Source organism: Felis catus, chromosome B4, assembly GCF_018350175.1.
Source record: "Felis catus isolate Fca126 chromosome B4, F.catus_Fca126_mat1.0, whole genome shotgun sequence".
Classification (NCBI taxonomy): Eukaryota; Metazoa; Chordata; class Mammalia; order Carnivora; family Felidae; genus Felis; species Felis catus.
The window spans coordinates 10,315,532-10,334,864 of NC_058374.1; the positions used below are offsets into that span (position 1 = coordinate 10,315,532).

General features: G+C 44.9%; 1 protein-coding gene across 3 annotated transcripts in view; it reads left to right on the forward strand.

Moving 5' to 3' along the window:
* Positions 1-19,333, forward strand: part of CELF2 (CUGBP Elav-like family member 2) — an 840,819-nt gene that overhangs the window by 308,710 nt on the left and 512,776 nt on the right. The window contains exon 1 of one of the 3 annotated variants that reach the window (XM_023256326.2): positions 3,378-3,482. The exons of the other annotated variants lie outside the window; for them this stretch is intronic. Within the exon in view, the coding sequence (XP_023112094.1) occupies positions 3,430-3,482 (53 nt within the window). The 5' untranslated portion in view covers positions 3,378-3,429. Of the gene's footprint in view, positions 1-3,377; positions 3,483-19,333 lie in introns of those variants that run through there. 3 annotated transcript variants of the gene reach the window in all.

The following is a 19,333-nucleotide window of genomic DNA, read 5'->3' on the forward strand; positions in this document are numbered from 1 at the left end:
ACTGCTTTATGTGGATTGAATCTGTCTTTAACACACAGGGACCATTCCAAACAGCCAACTATTGATGAGCCATTATAACCAACGACAAAATAATCTGATTTTTTAAAGACGTGATTGTGTCAAAATATGAGAAAAAGAACGCAAGTAAAATTAAATCTCGTAGTTCATACGGTGACAGAGAGGAAGATTATATTTTTTGGCCCATGTCTTCTCAAGGCGAAGCGTAACCTTTTATCTTTTATGTATAGAAATTTTATTATTGCTTTTCCTGAGTTATAGGTGAATAGTTAGCCCAGTTTTGAATAGGGCAGTATTTTTGTCGGTTTGTTTGTTTTTAGTGAGCACCCCACAGGTGAAGCTGATGGGCTTTTTCTTAGTAGGAAGGATCCATAAGATGGGCAGCTGTTCAGAATCAGGAACATAGTACCTGGAGGACTGGGGGTGGGGTGGCGGGGGTGGGGGGTGGGGGCGGGAATCTGCCATTACTCTAGGGGGCATGTAAGAAAACATGTGGTCCTCAACATTAGGAAAGAGAAGAGCAAAATATTCAGCCTGTTTTGGACTCAATGCAACCTTTAAAAGATTATTCACCTCCCTCACCACCAAATAGTTCCAGGATGTGGATTTTAAAGTGTGTCCCTGAAAGCTAGGGTCTGTCTAGGGAGCCCCGGGAGTGAGTGAAAGCATGAAATTCAAACAACCCCTCTTACCCATCCCTAACCTGACGCCAGCCAGCCCCAGTCCTACCCCCCTGCAGGTGTTCTCTGCTTGAATATTCCTCTCCAGAAGGAGGGCACGCCTGCAGTAGTTGGTCCAAAGGCACGCCTCCTAGATCCCACACCTCCCCCTACAGGTGACCAGCCCTGTGAGCTCAGACCATTGGCTCGCTTCACGCATGCCCAGATGTCCTCCTTGGCATTAACAAACTGGGGGTGCTACTGCTAATTTACCTCATTAGCAAGTTAGTTATGAGGCTTGAACGAGTTAATAACCCTAAAGAAATTAGAACAGTTCCTTCTACCTCGTAATAAACTTCACTCTTATTTCTTTCCGTACTTGAACTTGGTGCCAGATTTAATGCCAAGGAAAGATTCTACTGACTTTAAAAAGTTTCTGGAAGGACTACGCTTAAAAACATTATTTCATAATTTATGAGCATGCTTTGGTCCTTTTGTTGTTTGATTGGAAGCCAAGTCCCTCCCCCTTTCACCCATTAACCCTGAACTCCCAGAGTTAAGGACGCCTTTCTCTTCTTTCCCCAGATCTGAATTCAGGGGTCTGGCGGGTTAGTGATAAAAAGACAATGTCATTATAGTCACAGTAACAATCTCATTCTAATCTTTTGTTTTTCTCTTGCTAACTTTCTAAACGGAGAAACATTTTATTAATTAAGCATTAGAAACCTTTTGGAGGTACACTGCACATATGCTATTTGGTGAAGGTTGGGGATTAGAAGCATTATGTATACGTTTACCCATTATTACGCTACGTAATAATGATGAGTATAATACATATAATGTTATGTATAAGGATACGGCCCAGGAAGAAGCATGAAGCCCCAAAGAGGCAATGATTTTGGTAAAAGATATGAACTAATTTTTAATTTTAGCATAAAGATGCTTGTACTTCTGAAGCGAGTCATTTACAGCCATTAAGGAAAGTATATGTAACTATAGAAGAACAAACATATGTCAGCTGAGCGTCTGCTGAATATTTTAAGGATGGGGTCTGTGGAGAAAAGAGGGATGGGGAGCGGATTTAAAGTGCTGGGAGGAGCATCTGGAGTTGACTAGAAGAACTTCCTGACTATAACAGCAGGATGTTTCCAAGAGCTGTCCCGTCATCTTTCCTTATGGAGACTCAGGGAAGAATAGAGATCTTCTCTTTCTTGATAGGTTCTGCCTCAAGGCAAGAGACTGGAATGGAACCTCCCTCTTGGCTGACGATTTTTGGTAGTCAGGTCATCACAAACAATATTGAATTGTACCGTGAATCTTTACTCTTCCTGGTGGGGCAAGTCCCCGGTTGGTGCAAGTGTATCCTTACCCCACTCACACTGGTTAAACTCCCTTTTCAACCAAGAGAAAAAAGACCCAGATAAGGGCCTTTAGTTTTACGTGTCTGGGGCAAATTCTTTCATTAGAACAGTGAAGCTGATTTTCCATTTATGGTAATGATCTTGAAAATTCCTTTTAAAATAAGTGTAAGAAAAAAGAGAAATTTGACATAAAGAGAGAGAGAGTATCAAGTAAAGCTCATGTGGCATGCAGCTAGGAGGAAAATCTTGGTGACGCGAGAGACACTGGTCTGGAGCCCCCTGTACCGGATGATCTGAAGGTCTTCTAACTCCAGAGACCTGTGACGACGACGGCAGAAAGAGCTTAGGCTAGAACCCGGGGAAAGCAGAAAATCATGCTTAAGAGTCAGTGCTTAGAAAAATAAGGAATCCGTAGGCTCACAAAGAATCTACATCAGCACAGAGAGGAGGGCTGGAGATGCCAGAGGAAAATAATCCTGTACCTGATACACGTTTTTTTTTTTGGTTTTGTTTTTAACATCTGCTATGCACGGTTTCAGATGATTATTGAAAGGATGTTCAGCTTTAAATAAAGGACAAAAGGTATACAACTTGAGGGAGAAAAGCCCACATCCTTTCCCCCTTAATGTTCAGAGAGATCCTACACCTGCCCCCCTTCATGTTATTTACAAACACAAGAAAGAAAGAAGACAAGACGAAGAAGGGAGAAAAAAAAGTGGTGGAGCAAAATCACTGCCAGAAAACACACAGTAAATTCTAGCTTGTTAAGCAGCCCGTTTCCAAATTATTTTTAAAAAACAAATCCTAACAGTCATGTAGTTACAGCCTCTGAGGGAAGCTCTAAGCCGGATGCTTAGTGTCCCAGAACCCAAGCCACAAAAAAAAGGGGGGGGGGGGGGAGAGAAAGAAAGCTAACCAGTCTTCTGACTAGGAATATGAAAGCACAAAATCTGCGAGAGACAGGAGGAGTGCCCCAGAGGAGGAGGCTGCAGGCAGCTTGCCGTAATCTGTAAATGATTGCTGGTAAAGTCTGGAGGCTTCAGGCTTGATCTGTGTTTGTTCCAAAAGAAAGCCAAGGAGGACGGTGTTAATAAAGAGAGATTTAACCGAGAGCTGTGCTTGGAATAAAGTGGGCTACAAAAAGGTCAAATTTGATCAGTTGGAGCAGATTACAGGGGCTTTCAAAGGTGGTGTGGAGAAATGAGCCGGGCCCGGGAAGTAATATAGCGCGGGATCGCGGTGGGGGTGGAGAGCGGCCGGGGCGCGCGAGCGCCGCTCGGCCGGGGAAGTGGGCAGAGCCGGCGCCCCGCCGCCCGGCCCGCCGCGCGGCCGGCTCCCCCTCGCCCCGCTCCCCCCACCCCCGGCCTGCGCGCGCCTCCCGCCCTTAGACCATGGTGTCCCTAATCTCCGACTCGGAGCCACTCAAAGACTGGAAAGTTTTAAGGTAGGCCTGCTTTTCTTTCTCTCCCCCGGCTGCCCCCGCTCCCGGCCAAGTTCCTCGCGGCCCGCGGGCGAGCCGGTGCCGTCGGGGCCGCCCGCGCGGGTCCGGCGGAGGGACGGGCGGGGACCCGCCGCCCGCCCCGCCGCACACGCCGGGGCGCGCGGGGAGGCCGCGTCTGCAGGAGGGGGGGCGCGGGTCCGGGAGGGGCCCGCGCTCCCGAGGCGCCGGCCGGCTCCCCCGAGCACCCCGCGCCTGCGGCCCCGGGGCGCTCGGGGCGCTCCGGGCGGGGGTGGGGGCGCGGTGAGCCTGGATGTGTCCGACTCTCTGGGACTTTGTTCGAAGGGAAGCGAACTTCTTCCGGAAAACGGTATCCCTGCTCCTCTGGCGAGACAGGCTGGGAAGACAGTGTGTTCCTCCCCTGACCTCCTCCTCTTCCCTCCTCCCCTTCCTCTTCTCCCCTCCTCCTCCCCCCTCCTCCCCCCTCCTCCCCCCTCCTCCCCCCCCCTCCTCCTCCTCCCCCCCCTCCTCCCCCTCCCCCCTCTCTCGTCCCCCCTCCTCCTCCCCCCTCCTCCCCCCTCCTCCTCCCCCTCCCCCTCCTCCTCCCCCTTCCTCCCCCTCTTCTCTCCCCTCTCCTCCCCCTCCTCTTCCTCCCTTCTCCCCCCTCCTCCTCCCCTCCCCTCCTCTTCCCCTCCTCCTCCCCTTCCTCCTCCCCCCTCCTCCCCCCTCCTCCCCCTCCTCCTCCCCCTCCCCCTCCCCCTCCCCCTCCCCTCCTCTTCTCGTCCCCCCTTCTCTCCTCCCCCCTCTTCTCCTCCCCCTTCCTCCTCCCCCTTCCTCCTCCCCTCCTCTCCCTCTCCTCTTCCTCCTCCCCCTCCTCCTCCCCCTTCCTCCCCCTCTTCTCTCCCCTCCTCCTCCCCCTCCTCCTCCCCCTCCTCCTCCCCCTCCTCCTCCCCCTCTTCTCTCCCTCCTCCCCTCCCTTCTTCCCCCCTCCTCCTCCTCCTCCTCCCCTTTCCTCCTCCTCCCCTCCTCCTCTCCCCTCCTCCTCTCCCCTCCTCCCCCACCTCCTCCCCCTTCTCCTCCCCCTTCTCCTCCCCCTTCTCCTCCCCCTCCTCCTCTCCCTCCTCCTCTCCCTCCTGCCCCTCCTCCTCCACTCCCTCCTCCTCCTCAAGTCTAACTTGGAAAAGCCAGTATTAAAAGCTCAACTGACCCTAAAACTAAATGAGAACAGTTTATGAGCTGAGGTCTCTGCTCCTCTTCATCTCTCAGAGGCTCAGAGAAATCGGAACCCATGGAGTGCAGAGTGGCAGAGTTCCTGCATCCCTCCACCCCCCTACTTGGGTCTAAACTGACCCCTTTGGTAGAGTTCACAATGAATTTTAGATTTAACTTGACACCACGTGCTATTTTCCAGCAAATGAAACCACTTCGGGCAGTTTTTAAGATCTAAAAGTGTTAAATTGAGGGATTTTTATTAAACGTCGTTCTCCATGATGCCATGTTGTCCCAAATACCTAACTAACCCCATTGGACCCAAATAAGGAATAGAAGTGTGTACCTTACTGGGACCTCTGTTTCCTGACATTTATCTCGTATTAATTAGCTGTTACTTATTTCCTTCGTACGAGTTCTCCCTTCGTTTTTGTGTAGTTTTATTATTTTTAAAAGCAACAACATAATAGAAAAGAGCAAATAAAAGAAAAAATGGCCAATCTTCATTTTCTTTTCTTCTTCAAAATTCTTACCTCTTGTTTTCTAGAACTTCGTGCGCTACGTGCTGTACGTCATGGAGTATGTGCCGTTCTATAATCTGCCCTTTCTCAAGTTAAATATCAAACTTCTTTCGATGCTTCTGCCTACCCTTCATAACCATAATTTCAACGTTTAGATAAAGCATGGTGACGTTGATGTACCATATTTTACTAAATTACCCTGTTTGTTGAAAATTTAGAACGTTTTCAGTCCTTCCCTTGTGTGAACAACAACACAATGAACATCTTTGTGCTTGTAGCTTTAAAATATACCTATGTATATGTGTTTCTTTACAACTCATTTATTGGGAAATAGTGCACTTGAGCTACTATTGATGTGTTGGTAGCATTTACTTTTTTTGAGGGGTAAGAAAAAGGGAGAAAGTGTGTTTATTTTCCTACTGCAGGACAACATAACAGGATGTAGTCGTTACTATCCATGTACCTGTGCTGGTATTTAGATTCTTTATTTGTTTGCAAGAATTCTAAGGTGTTCCACTCCATGAAGGACTTTTGATAGCATACCAAGCAACCCCCGCCCACCGCCATAGTGATGCACTGTCCTGGGTGCTTAGAAAGTCAGAAAGGTGCTGGTAATGCAGACAGTGGCTGCAAGGAGTTGGTTGTTCAGAGCAGACGAGACTAGGTGAAACAGACCGAGTGCTGTGGGAAAGGTACAGGCAATTACTGGGGTTCCAGAGGAAGGCGGTGTTTCCACCTGGAGCATCAGGAAAGGATTCCTGAAGTGAGTGACATTTTGAGAAAGGTTACTGAAGGATCTGTGCATATAGCTTTTTGCTTTCATCAAATAATTCCCAGGATTTCTAGACGAAAGGGCACGAACATTTTTATGGGTCTGTCCGTGATATTTTCTTCTGTTTGTAGGTTTAAATTTTATTTTTAATCAAGAGATGGTAAAGTACTTCTGTAAATGTTCTCTGATGCAGCTATTAGAATAAAGTTTATTCTCCTTTTTCTTTAGCTGGATTAGTCACCGACTCTTAAAATTGAAATATTTCTTAAGAGTGCTCTTAAAAAAATTGTTTTGGGTGGTTAACTTATTAACATTATTGCACAAGTGGATAAGGTGGGGCCCAGCTTTAGGAATGTGTGTGTTACAAATTTTGGCAATGCAGCCCTCCAAAGGCCTTTTTAGATAATGATCCAAGTCTTAACCCATTTAAAACTCGGCGATAGTGTTGTCTTTCCCCTGAATGTGTGCCTAACATAACCAAAGTTGATTTTATGCCTAGAATAAGTAAGGCTTCACAAGCTTGGACTGGCAAGTCCTGAGAAAGAGAAACATTTTTACACTGACCACTTTGGGTGAACACCAAGTTCATTCTGTCCACACCTCTTCTTGGCAAGCATTGTTCCATCAGCTTTTAACTGTGTTTGATCCTTTCCTGGGGTAAGGAATTAGAAAGGGGGTGGTGTTTGGGAATTGCATTTTAAATCCTTAATTGTGTACAATGAGGCATCTCTTTAGCTAATTCCCATTCATTGAGCCATTCACTCGCCAACACTGTCTGCCTACCATATGTGGGAGGAGCAAAGATACAACGTGACCTTGTAAGTGGGATGAACCAGCAGATGAAGACGTGTGTGCTAATGCCCTCCAGGGTGGTGGTGACAGGAGTTATGTCAGTAAAAAGCTTTGCAAGTTCAGAGGTGAGAGACTCAGTTCCAGTAAAGAGAAGGAGCATCATTTCTGCCTGTGATTAACAAATGAGCAGAGTGCTTGGTATTCAAGGATAGAAAGACTTTTAAACCTGCATAGCTTGGCGTATCGTCGGGTGTTTGCCCCAGGTCTGTGGCCTGGAGTTCTGCCAGACCTCTTGCTCCTGAAGTGATCGCAAGATACCATTTCTAAATCTGTTTACCTCACAGTTCAGTGTTTTAAGATAAGGTCTGGTGGTGGGACCCAAGTTCAGGTCCTCAACCTTTCTCGGGAACTTCATATTTGATGTCATTCCATCCTAGGTCCATTTTGTCAAATGGAAAAGTCAAGGCTGGGGATGGTGCTGTTGGCTGTTCTAATTATTGGCTACTTCAGGGGGCATGACTTCCTCAAACACGCACACCAACTATTTTCAACAGGAAGACTCCCCTCTCTACCATCGAGAAAGCGCAAACACGAAAGCTTCACTCAAAGACTCAAAGTCATCTAAATCAGGAAGAAATACTCTGAGCACATAGAGGAGGAGAAATGAAGTGACTGTGAAAGGAACCGGCCTGGCAATGGGATTGATATGAGAGTCAATATTCATTGATACTTCTTGAGGGGAAAAAAGTTGACAGTTGGGGGAACTTAACAGGGTGGGGCTCTGAATACCTGGCCTCTCCTGTACCCCTGCCCAGTCCCTGTATCACTTCTGTGGAAGAGTCTGGAAAACCCCAAATCTAGTTTAAGTCTCCTATTTAGAGATGAGGAGGTGAGGGCCGCCTGGGTGGTAGTTCAGTTGGTTGAGTGTCCGACTCTTGATGTCGGCTCAGGTCACGATCTCATGGTTCGTGGGATCGAGCCCCATGTCGGGCTCTGTGCTGACAGTGCAGAGCCTACTTGGGATTCTCTCTCCCCCTCTCCCCACCCCACAATAAATAAACTTCAGAGGTGAGGGAGTTGAGCCCAGAAGATGAAGTGCTAAATGGTCATCGGGACAAGCTGTCTCCACTCCCCCATCTTCTGTGCTGAGCAGCTTATTCACCACCTTTGCTTCTATTTCCATCTCTTCTCCCCTGGTTTAAGATGCTCAGCCCAGACCTGGCATTAGAGCTCCCCAGCATCTCCTCGGTATAGCCGATCCTATGTCCGCCAAATGACTCGAGGTCGCAGACTGTGCATATAATATCTCCCCCAAGACTGGCTCTGTTCTGTTGCTCACAGGCTTAGGAATCACATGGCCATCCAGCCGGGTACTCCAGTCGGAAAGCCTTGCAGCCCCCCTTGTCCCTCACTTCCCCTCCTGATTCCATCCCCCACCATCACCGGCTCTTGTTGATTTCAGCTCCCAAACACTCAGGACTCTCCACTTGTCTCCACTTTCCTTGCTATGCTTTTGTATTGCTCGGAGCTCTGCGCTGCTTCCTAACACATTTCTCTGCTTCCATTCTTGCTCTTATAGTCTGTTTTCCACACAAGAGGAATGAGAACACTTTGAAAGCCATGAGTCGGATCATGTGACTTTACTCTTCAAGTAAAAGCCAGTATCCTCGTCCTGACCTACAAGATGGCACCTGACCTAGCCCTCAACTACCTCTCCAGCCTACCTCCTTCTTTCCTACAGCTCCTGTTCCTCCAGCTCTGGTCTGCTTTCTCTTCCTCAACCAAGCCAAGCCTAATTTGGCCTTAGGATATTTGCATAAACTAATCACTCTCCCAGCCTGGAAATCTTCTCCTTTGCTCTTTGCAGGCAGGATGCTGCTTGTCATTAGTCTTAGCTCAAATTTCATCTGCTAAGTGAAGCCGTCCCTGACCCCCCTAATTTTAAGCCACCCCGGGGCGCCAGGGTGGCTCAGTAGGTTAAGCATCTGACTTCAGCTCCAGTCATGATCTTATGGTATGCGTGAGTTCAAGCCCCGTGTCAGGCTCTGTGCTGACAGCTCAGAGCCTGGAATCTGCTTCAGATTCTGTGTCTCCTTCTCTCTCTCCCTCTCCCCCGCTCGTGCTCTCTTTCTCTCTCTCTCTAGAAATACACGCAACAAAAAATTAAAGTCGCCCAGAAGTCTAGCATATCTCCCTAATAGGCTGAACCACATAAAATTGCCAGTATCTAGCCATTTTTCGCTCATAAAAATCTTAATTTCATATAATTCACTGATATTCTCATGGTAGCACTTACCAATACCTACTATTTTCATATGTATTTATTCTCTCTTTTCCCCATTGGAATATATGGTTTGTGTGATAATTGGTATAAATACAGTACCTAAGATATTTCCTGGTACATAACAGATATTGAATGAATTAATGAATGAATTAATGAAATGGTCAGTGTGTCCCCCTCATCGACTCTACACTCTGTGAGACCAAAGGCTTTATGTATTTTGTTCACACTCAAATGCCAGTATTTATCCCAATGGAGGCGGCGTGTTAGGTGGAATGAATGAATGACTCCTGACAGTTGAGTAATCCCATATTCAGCTTCTCATTCCTGTTCTAATCAGCAACATGTCCGGATTTGATAACAGGGAACATGCTTCAGTTCTCTGAGAATTTGATAGAGGCCTCTTAATTAAGGAGAATTTATTCTTTCTACACAAGAGAATGATCTAGAGCAGGGGTTGGCAAAGATAGTAAATACTTTAGGTTTTGCTGGCCACACAGCCTCTGTCATAACTACAATTGCCATTGTAACATGAATGTAGCCACAGGCAATATGTAACTGATTGAGCTTGGGCGTGATGCAATAAAACTGTATATACAAAAACAGGAAGTGGGCTGGATGTGGCCCCTTGGCCACATAGCCTACCTTTCATCCAGTAGTGAGGCTAATGATTTGACGAACAAGAAAATAGAAGTGGTTTTGGCCCACAGATGTTTTCAAATCTCCTATGACAAAGTGCATATTATAAACTTGCCTCATTATTGGGGGGGATACATTAAAGGAGACTTATGGGTATTTCAAAGGTCAGAGATGTTATAGGTCATGAGCATGTGACCTCACAAAGATGCGATTATAGTCTGGAGAAAATTTACGGGTTACTGTATCCCTTAAATGTTTGGATGAGTCGTAATGCTATAACAAGATACACTTTTGCCTGTTCCCTTACAGAGTGTGTGAGAAACTCCCATTAATGAGAACAGCACATGTTGATGGAAAAAATAGACCAGATCCTGACATGTTTTAAGTAACTGCTTGGCCTCGTTTTTTTTTTTTTCCTCGTTGCTTTCTCTAGCTCATTTAGGAGACATTTCCCTTTCACATGCCTGATAAGTCTCCCAAGATGAATTCCAAATCCACAGAGGAAAACATGCTTTGTAATTTTGAATGGATGCCATGTGTAGATGCTCCTTAGCTCCCATTACGTGACATCTTGGAGACGCATGGAGTGGGGAGAGATTGTGTGGAAGCTCTCTGGGTGTCCACCGAGGGTAGGCTGGCCATCTGCAGATCAGGGACTAGCTTCTTAGAGGGGGACCTAAGAACTATTCATGCTTTCTCTGTGCTAGGTGTGTTGCTAAGTGCTTTATATTTAATATCTCATTTAACCTTTACAACAGCCCTGCCAAGTGGGTGGTGGTGTTATTGTTCTCATTTGCCACAAAGGGGGCTTGGGTTTTGCTGTCTCAACTTCGAAGAGGCAGAGCACTTAAAAGATGATGTCATATACTGTCCTGACACAGCACCTTTCCTCGGTACATTGGTAGCTTGATGAAGCATGTTGCCTTAACTTAACTGTGTCTCAGATGGGAAAAGTGTGCACCACATCATTCTTCCTATTCCCTTAGGGAAGTTTGAAGAATTGTGACCCAGTTACTGCTGGGTACTCTCAAAAAAAAAAAAAAAAAAAAAAAAAAAAACGTTTGCAGAGCAGAGGGGGATGTAGGCTGTGAAAATAGAACATCCAGTCAGAATTCTCTAGGTAGAATGAATTATGGGTTTATGAAAAGCGAACACAAGACCTGGGCCTTTTAAATAATGTATTATATTGGAGAATAATCTAGGATTTTTCGCAAAGCGTGACTAATGTAGCCCGTGACATAACTAATAACGACAAAGGTTATTCTAAAAGTCACATAGAAATGTAGAGAAATCCCTTTACCTGTTGGTTAGATGCCACTGCCGTCGTGTTTTCGTCCAATGCCAGTGTTGAAACAAAACCAAAAAACCCTCATGAGTTGTTTCCGCTCCGTTGACCCAAATAATCTATAGAGAAATATTCAGTTGACAAGCGTGTTCCCTGCCCCCCCTCCCTCCCCCAGATTGGCCTTTTTCTCTCGTGGGCTGAACTGGCAGCATTAAGTAGATCGAAACCAACAAATCCAGGTCTTTGGCATCCCCTGTTAGGAGAAACACAGGAGGAAACTCCCCATATGATCAGATAACATCTCCCAAAGGTCAGAGACCACAGTGAAGCTATTTTCCCAAAGTGGAGAAGAATCCTCTGTCCCTTTTATCCCAGCAGTTGGGAACAGAAAGCAGAATGTGCCACATACATGCCTGTCCTCCCACACATGTGTTCACGCTCAAAGTGTGGGAATACTAGAATCACATGTTGTGAAGGATGCTTAAGGAGAGGGCTTGGGGTACGGGTTTCCTCTCTGTTCTCATGCTCCTGTGTCACCTTCCCTCTCCACGTTAGTGCAACGAGAGAGGGCCCCTCGAGTGATCAACTAATCACTCTCCTTTCTTCAAATCTGTTAACTGCCCCCCACACACCCTATTATTCCCAGACGGGGGCTGTGTGTCTTGTTTACCACTGTGTCTCCAGCAGAGCCTCGTCCTGACCCCAGTTTGATACTTACTTTGGGCTGAGAATTCTCACTAAAGCCTCCTCCATGCCTTCCCACGCCACCCCACCCTCCTCTCTACAGGAAGGAAGATTCTCTTCCCCTCAGTGATCACGGCACCAAATCGAAACCTTAGATCCCCAAGTGCAAGTGCGCTATTTACTATTCTGTGACATCTTAGTTTTATCAGCAGGCTGAGAACTCTCTGAAGATGGGGAAGCTCCTTGTCCGATTCATCTTGGCACATACTTGCATCCTTTCTATCACCAGACGGTGCATTTGGTCGAGTCGGTATCTGCACGGACACCCATATGTACCTCATTTGTAAAATGAGAGATTGAACCAGATTATACCTAAGGATCCCCATCTATAAAATTATCTGATCAATGGGAGGTGGAACAAAGAGGCACCCTCCCACAGGACCCACCTCCGAGGCATGCCATGTATCCTTCTCGTACACTGTCAAGTTTTTCTGGCAGCGAAGCAATTCTCTTTATATTGATCCTCATTTTCTTTCAAGGCTCTTTTATTCCCAGTCCTTCTGTAGAGCTGATGGACTAAACTACAAACCTGTTTTCAGATGTTCTGTCTCTGAACCGGGGCTATAATGTAAATCAGCTGTTCCAGGGATGAGTTTTGCTGACACATACTGACATTAGCAATCATATGACTGGTCCTGTGGGGCTGAAGATTGCAATCCATCCAGGTTGCAGGTGTTTCAGTGAACCGGGGCTTTGGAACTCCATTTTGTTTTTCATTGCATCAGTTTTTCATTCTTATAGAGACACAAATGTCCAAGCCAGAAAGAATTGTCAGAGGCCTGTGGAAACGGCAGTTTATATATTTTATCAGGTTTCCTGGTGGGGAAGTGGAAGGATTTTGCAAACTGGAAAAATGTTGCCCGTGTTTCAGTTTGGTACCTGTCTACACTCCCACGCATGTGTTCAGGCTCAAAGTGTCAGAATACTAGAACCCCATGTTGTAAAGGGTGCTTAAGGAGAGGGCTCGGGGTACAGGTTTCCTGTCTGTCCTCATGCTCCTGTGTCACCTTCCCTCTTAATGCTTAATGCTTCTTCTGGGACTTGGCACATGACATTTCTTTCCCACCGTCATTAGCATCATTATGGACCATAACAACCACTATCCAGGGTCCAAAAGCTGGAATGAGCTTACCTTCTTCTCCATGAAACACAGGTGTTTAAAAGGTGTATTTTAACCTGAGCTCCTGAATGTAACTTTGCCTGATAATCCTATTCAAATCAGCCACTTGCCTCATGAGAGCTTCCTCAACGTGTAGTGATAACTCTACAGAGATGCAATTGATTTACTTTTTTTTTTAATGCTTATTCATTTTTTGAGAGACAGAGACAGAGCATGAGTGGGGGAGGGGCAGAGAGAGAGGGAGACACAGAATCCGAAGCAGGCTGCAGGCTCCAAGCTGTCAGCACCAGAGCCCCTCTCGGGGCTCAAACCCATGAAAGACGAGATCGTGATCAGAGGGGGACGTCGGACACTCAACCGACTGAGCCACCCAGGTGCCCACAGAGATGTAGTTTAAAGGACTACTTGGAAGGTGGGGGTTTTTCCAGGTGTAATTCATACAGATCATTGTCTTAGCTTCAGTTGTACAACACATTTCGATGTTTGCGTACCGTGTGAAATGATCACGCTAAGTCTAGTTCACATCTATCTGTCAGCGCACATAGTTACAGGGTCATTTTTTCTTGTGATGAGAACTTCGAAGATCTCTCTTAGCAGCTTTCAAATGTGCAATACAGTTTTATTAACTGCAGTCGCCATGCTGTATGTGACATCCCAGGACTGACTTGTTTTATAACTGGAAGTTTGTACCTTTTGACCCCTTCACGCGTTTCACCAACTCCCCTCCCCCTCCTCCACCTCTGGCAACCACCAGTCTGTTCTCTGTATTATGAGTTTGGTTTTGGTGGTTTTTTCTTTCCTTTTTTTTTTTAAATCTGCATATAAGCCAGGTCATGTGGTATTTTTCTTTCTTTGTTTCACTTAGCATAATGCCCTCAGGGTCCATCCATATTGTCACTAATGGCAAGATTTCATTGTTTTTTTTTTTTTTATGGCTGAGGAGTATTCTGTTCTGTATTTGTATGGCATATATGTGTACATGACACATCTTCTTTGTCCATTTATCTATTGGTGGACACTTGGGTTGTTTCCACATTTGAGCTATGATAAATAAGGCTGCGGTGAAAACGGGGGTGTAGATATCTTTTCGAATTAGTGTCATCGTTTTCTTGGGATAAATACCCAGAAGTGGAACTGCTGGGTTATTTTTCTATTTCTATTTTCAGTTTTGTTTCTAAGTTTTTGAGGACTCTCCATACTCTTTTCCACTATGGTTGCATCAATTTACATTTCCACCAACCGTGCACAAGGCTCCCCTTTTCTCCGCATCCTCGCCAACACTTACCATTTCTTGTCCTTTTGATAATAGCCGTTCTGGCGGGCATGAGGTGATATCTCATTAGGGTTTTGATTTACATTTCCCTGATGGCTCGTGGTGTTAAACACCTCTGCATGTACTTGTTGGCCATCTGTGTGTCATCTTTGGAAAATAATATCTATTCAGATACTCTGCCCATTTTTAAATTGGGTTATTTGTGGGTTTTTGTGGTTTTTTTGCTATGGAGTTATAAGAGTTCTTTGCATATTTTGGATGTTAACCCATTGTCATATATATTATCTGCAGATATTATCTCCCATTTGGTAGGTTGACTTTTCATTCTGTCAGTGGTTTCCTTTCCTGTGCAGCATGGAATGTGTTTTTTTATTTACTTATCTGTTCCTTTGGGTTACCGAGTAACTTCCATGAAAGCAGAAATCCTGTCTCTATCACAAGGCCCACTGTATTGGGTGTTTATGAAATGTGCACATTTGAGTGTCACAACAAATGGAGTTCTTTTACATGCAGATGGAAAGGAGGATTGGGTGCTATTCAGTGGCAGTATGCTCAGGGAACCCAGGAATATTTGGGCCCTGATCTAGACCACGCCTACCCGTCTCGTACAAGTTTCCAGAGGGACCAAAGATACAGGCAACAAGATGGGGCCCATCAGTTTCTCAACTGAGGATTCTGAAAACTGTTTAGGAATCTCTTTGTCGGGTGGAGGCTGGAACATTCTATGATACTTAGCCTCCTGTACCACCAGTTCTGCCAAACCCAGACCCTCATGGCCTGAAAGAAACAATAACAAGTTGAAGCAGAGTAATAGTTTATGATTAAATGTAGCATTGCCTCAAAACCCCAGTATGTATAAAGCTGAGGAGTTAGGCTAAACTATGTATTCATTTTAACCCCCAAGTCTAATCTAGATGGTCCCAAATAACTTCCAGCCTGTGTCACATTGCAAAAACCTCAGTCTGTTAGTTAAGATTGTTTCAACTGCAGGTAACCAAATACTGAGTATTTCGACTCCATTTGACAATGGTCTAAACCCAACGGTTGGCAAACTTTTTCCATAAAGGGCCAGTCAATAAATATTTTTGGCTTTGCTGACGACCCATGTGGCGTCTGTCACAACTACTCAACTCTGCCATTGTAGCAGTGGCCAGAGACAATATATAAATGAATGGGCATGGCACCATTCCAGTAAAAGTCTGCAAAAACCGGCAGTGGGCTGGATTCGGTACACAGGCCACAGTTTGCCGACTCGTACGTTAGCCAATGGACTGTATATATAGCTCCACTGAGTTTTAGACCTTTCAAAGCCAAGGCAGCCTGGAGAGCAGTAGGGAACTTGAACCAGAGAAAGCAGCAAGAGAGAATATGTTTCTCCAGATATTATATGCTGAGCTGGCTTGAGCTATATTGGAAAGAAAAGAGAGAATATATACGGAATGAGAGAGGGGTAGTTGGACTTTCTCAGACTCAGGATTACCTTTCACTTTGGCCGTATTGAGGCAAGAAACAGGACACACTTTACCTTTTAAGGAAGACCCAACACTTCTACCCACCTGTCCTTTATAGTGACCTGGGATCTCATCAGTCCATAATAGGAGCTCATGCCTTTGGGGAAGGGGGACAGGTCATGAAATGAGACCAAGGAAGAGAAGAAAAGAGGATTTTTGCAAAACCTGCCCTACAAAGATTATAGGAATCTGTGGACAGATGACAGATGGGATAATTTATTGTCCTATGCCCAAGAGAGATAGAAAGTGACTTTTGAAGAAACAACTTGATTCTTGGTGCCTTTGGTCTGTACCCACTGTTGCTGTCTTCATCACCACAAAACTGGCCTATTCTTCAGGATGTGGTTATACATTTTACTATTAAACAAAAATAAAGCTCGTTTGTGGAACGGATGCTAGATCCAATATGCGCATGATCATTGCAAGCACAGAGGTGTAGCATTTCATGGGAGTCCATTTCCAGCTCACAACAGGTAACTGCCCCCACCGTGATGGGCCTTTCATCGCAGTCACTGCGGTATAGAAAGAGTATCTCTGAAGACATTTAGGATTCAGATCTGGCCCTGGGGCCAAATAAAGTAATAGGGCTTTCCCAGCCTCCTCTTGTGTGATACAGCTCTTCAGAGAAATCAATCAGTTATAGCTTACTATGAAGGTGAATCAACATAATATGATCTTAGGGAATTTACATTTTAAGACTTCCAGTTATGCTGCATGAAGTGGCGTGTGGGGACAGAAGAATTCAGGAATTAGAAGAAGTTTAGTGAGGCTTTCTGTATAGCTGAAATCAAGCCACATAGGTTGTGTCTAGAAAGATCTGAGTCAGGAACACTCCTTGGCTAGGAGAGCTCTCTCCCCTCTTAACTGTTACTTAATAAATTACCACTTCACAATAAATTGCCGTTAAATTACCAGATCAAAAGTGTCAGTTTCCCTTGTCAAAGAGCTAGAAATACACAAAAACGGGGCTTAGAGAAGACCACTGGAGAGGAAAGTGGTTTGAGGCAGAATTTCTTAAAGACTTTAATTTCATTTATAACTTCTTCCCTGTGGGCACCCGCCCCACCCTGGATTCTAATCAGGTCCCCTCCAGGCTGGCCGCCTTTGTCCTCCTCCTTCCCCTGCTGTCCCCTTGGAGCAGGAGGCAGATTTCATCTCTGGGCACCTGGCATTGCTGATGAAGGACAGAAAGTGGCAGGAAGGGACAGCATAATTTGCTCAACTCGGATTTCTGTAGGAAAGGAAGGAAAGGGTCATTGTTTTCATCTTTGAAAGAGGGGTGAGTGTGTTTGAGGCAAGCAGCTCCTGAGAACTTGGATGTTGTTTCATTTTAAACCAGTAGCCGAGTGGGAGAGTAAAACCCAGTTCCCTGGCTCCCAGACTGGTATCTGGCTTCCTGTCTTCTCTCATTACAGAAGGCAGGCGGCAAAGGGGTTTTCCACGTATTGAACGTATCTTGGGCAGAGCTCTCGTAAGGGAACTAACGTGTTGTGCTTCTGAATCCTGGTTTTAAGCTCTGTCTGCAATCAGGCAGAGCTCTCTAGAGGATAAAGCTATATTAAGCTTTAATTCTCTAGTTAATATATATATTTTTTTCTTTCCATAAAATTGGTTCCCTTGTCTTTTACTTATTCTCTGTAGGTCACCCTTCAGCAAATGAGCAGAATGACCCGCACTCTCTACGAGCCCATTAGTTAGATGGGGATCGGAGAGAAATATTTTGCATATAAGCCATAGCGTAGAAAAAGAGAGACTAAGAGGATTTGCAGCCCTTGACTCTATTTCATAGCTTGGGTTTTTCGCCCCAGTAATTGGCTTAAATCCCTTTTGATCATCATTTCATATTTTTATTTTGGCAGACAATGTTTTTTCTTTATAAAAACAGTGAATGTTTTTAAACTTGTGGTAACACCATTCTCTCACATAGATCTTTTACTTTCATTGACCCCCGCGACCGTATTTGCTCTGAACTTTTATCTCCAAACTGAGAAATAAAAGTTTAAGTCACATCTTGAGGCAATAAGTTTCTGCATTTGCCATTGCTACACACAGAGACTTTTGTGGATGTGAGTTCAGCTGAGGGAAAAATAAACCTGTTCTAGAAGGTCATGAAACATGCCCTAATGCTTCACAGATCCATTGGTTTACATTTTGATTTCTCTTTATATCTGATTTTGAGAAAGTAATTGGAGGCAAATGTAGTTAATGTTGTGTTATAAGGTGATTCTGAGAGCTGCCTCTTGCTTCTGACTTTAGATAAACCTCTGTTTAAAAAAGTATTTGCTGAAAACCTAATCTACCTGATTATAGCAATCAAGATGTTTCAGGTATACTGAATGTATTTTGCAAATGCACGGTTTAATTATGACATTTCTCTGTGTCCCTTTTCCTATAATTATTTTTCTCTGCATTATGCACATGCTGAATAGCCAAAGAGCTGTCTGTGAGGAGGAAAATGAATCTGTGGAAAATTAAATGTCCAGCTACGTAGCGACAAGCCTCTATGCAGATATGGACAACGAGTCCTATCTTAAAAATACAGTCCATTCTTTTGAGGAGCCTTGGGTAAACAAACTTAGTATTACTCAAGCTGATCATATGGCACTAATTTGCTGCCTTCCTTTTCCATTAAACTCTCCGCAGGTGGTGCCATATAACAACTGGGCTTAGTATATTCTAGATCCAGGTAATGGATTAAAGTTAAGCAGATATTCTTTTAAAAAGACAGCATGTAACCAGAGGCTGTAACTAGAGTTTTCAACATGAAAACCTCTAGTACAGGAAAGATAAAATATGTTCATGTGCACTATTCTGACTCTTCCTTAAGAATGAAAATTGGGAGCTGAAAAAGGAAACTGGAAATCTGTAGCTTAGAGTTACGTGGTGTCAGCAGTTCAGACAGGTGACTTGGAAACTGGTTCCAGAAGATTCCGGATGGTATACAGAGAACGTGACCGGCAATGGAGGGAGAAAGACTGTATGAAGAGAATTCACGTTTCACGTGAGTCAGAGGTAGAAGACAGGGAATGAGTACATCCGTCTATATTAAACTCTTTCTTCTGAATTTTGGGCAATAATACTATTATGTAGTCAAACAATGTTAGTGAACCTGTTGCCTTCCTCAGAATTTCTTGTTCCATAGTTTACTCACTCAACAAGCTACTGTTGCTACTAATACCTCTTGTCCATGAAGCCAAACATTTCTGATGTTACTGACAATTACTTTGAGGTAAATAAAATTGTTTTGGCAGTATCTATTCAGAAACTACATTTTGATTGAGGCTTTCCAGCAGAATTTTACAAGGTAATCATATGCCATTAGTTTGGGGTTAATAAGCATTCTCGAGACCTCGAGGAGCACCTTCGGTGACCTTTACATCTGTTCAGCCAGCACAAGATGTCCCTGTCACTGGCACATCGATGATACACACAGGTGCCAAGAGCAGAGGACTTAAGCAGATCCAGCCTCCCAGCCACTTACATTGTACATCCAGGAGAAATGGTTTCTCTCTAGGGATGAGGTTTAACTTACATCGAAAGCATGATCACAGAGGCTACCTACTTATAGGGCAGATGAGAGAAAAGCAGGCAGTCTATGTCCTGGAGTCTGAAGAAGGTTCTAGCCTCCATAGCTCTAGCACGGCAACATGGCTTCTTCCATGTGGAAGGTTGAACCTCTGAAGCATGGTCAGCTTGGCTTGCTGTGTGTG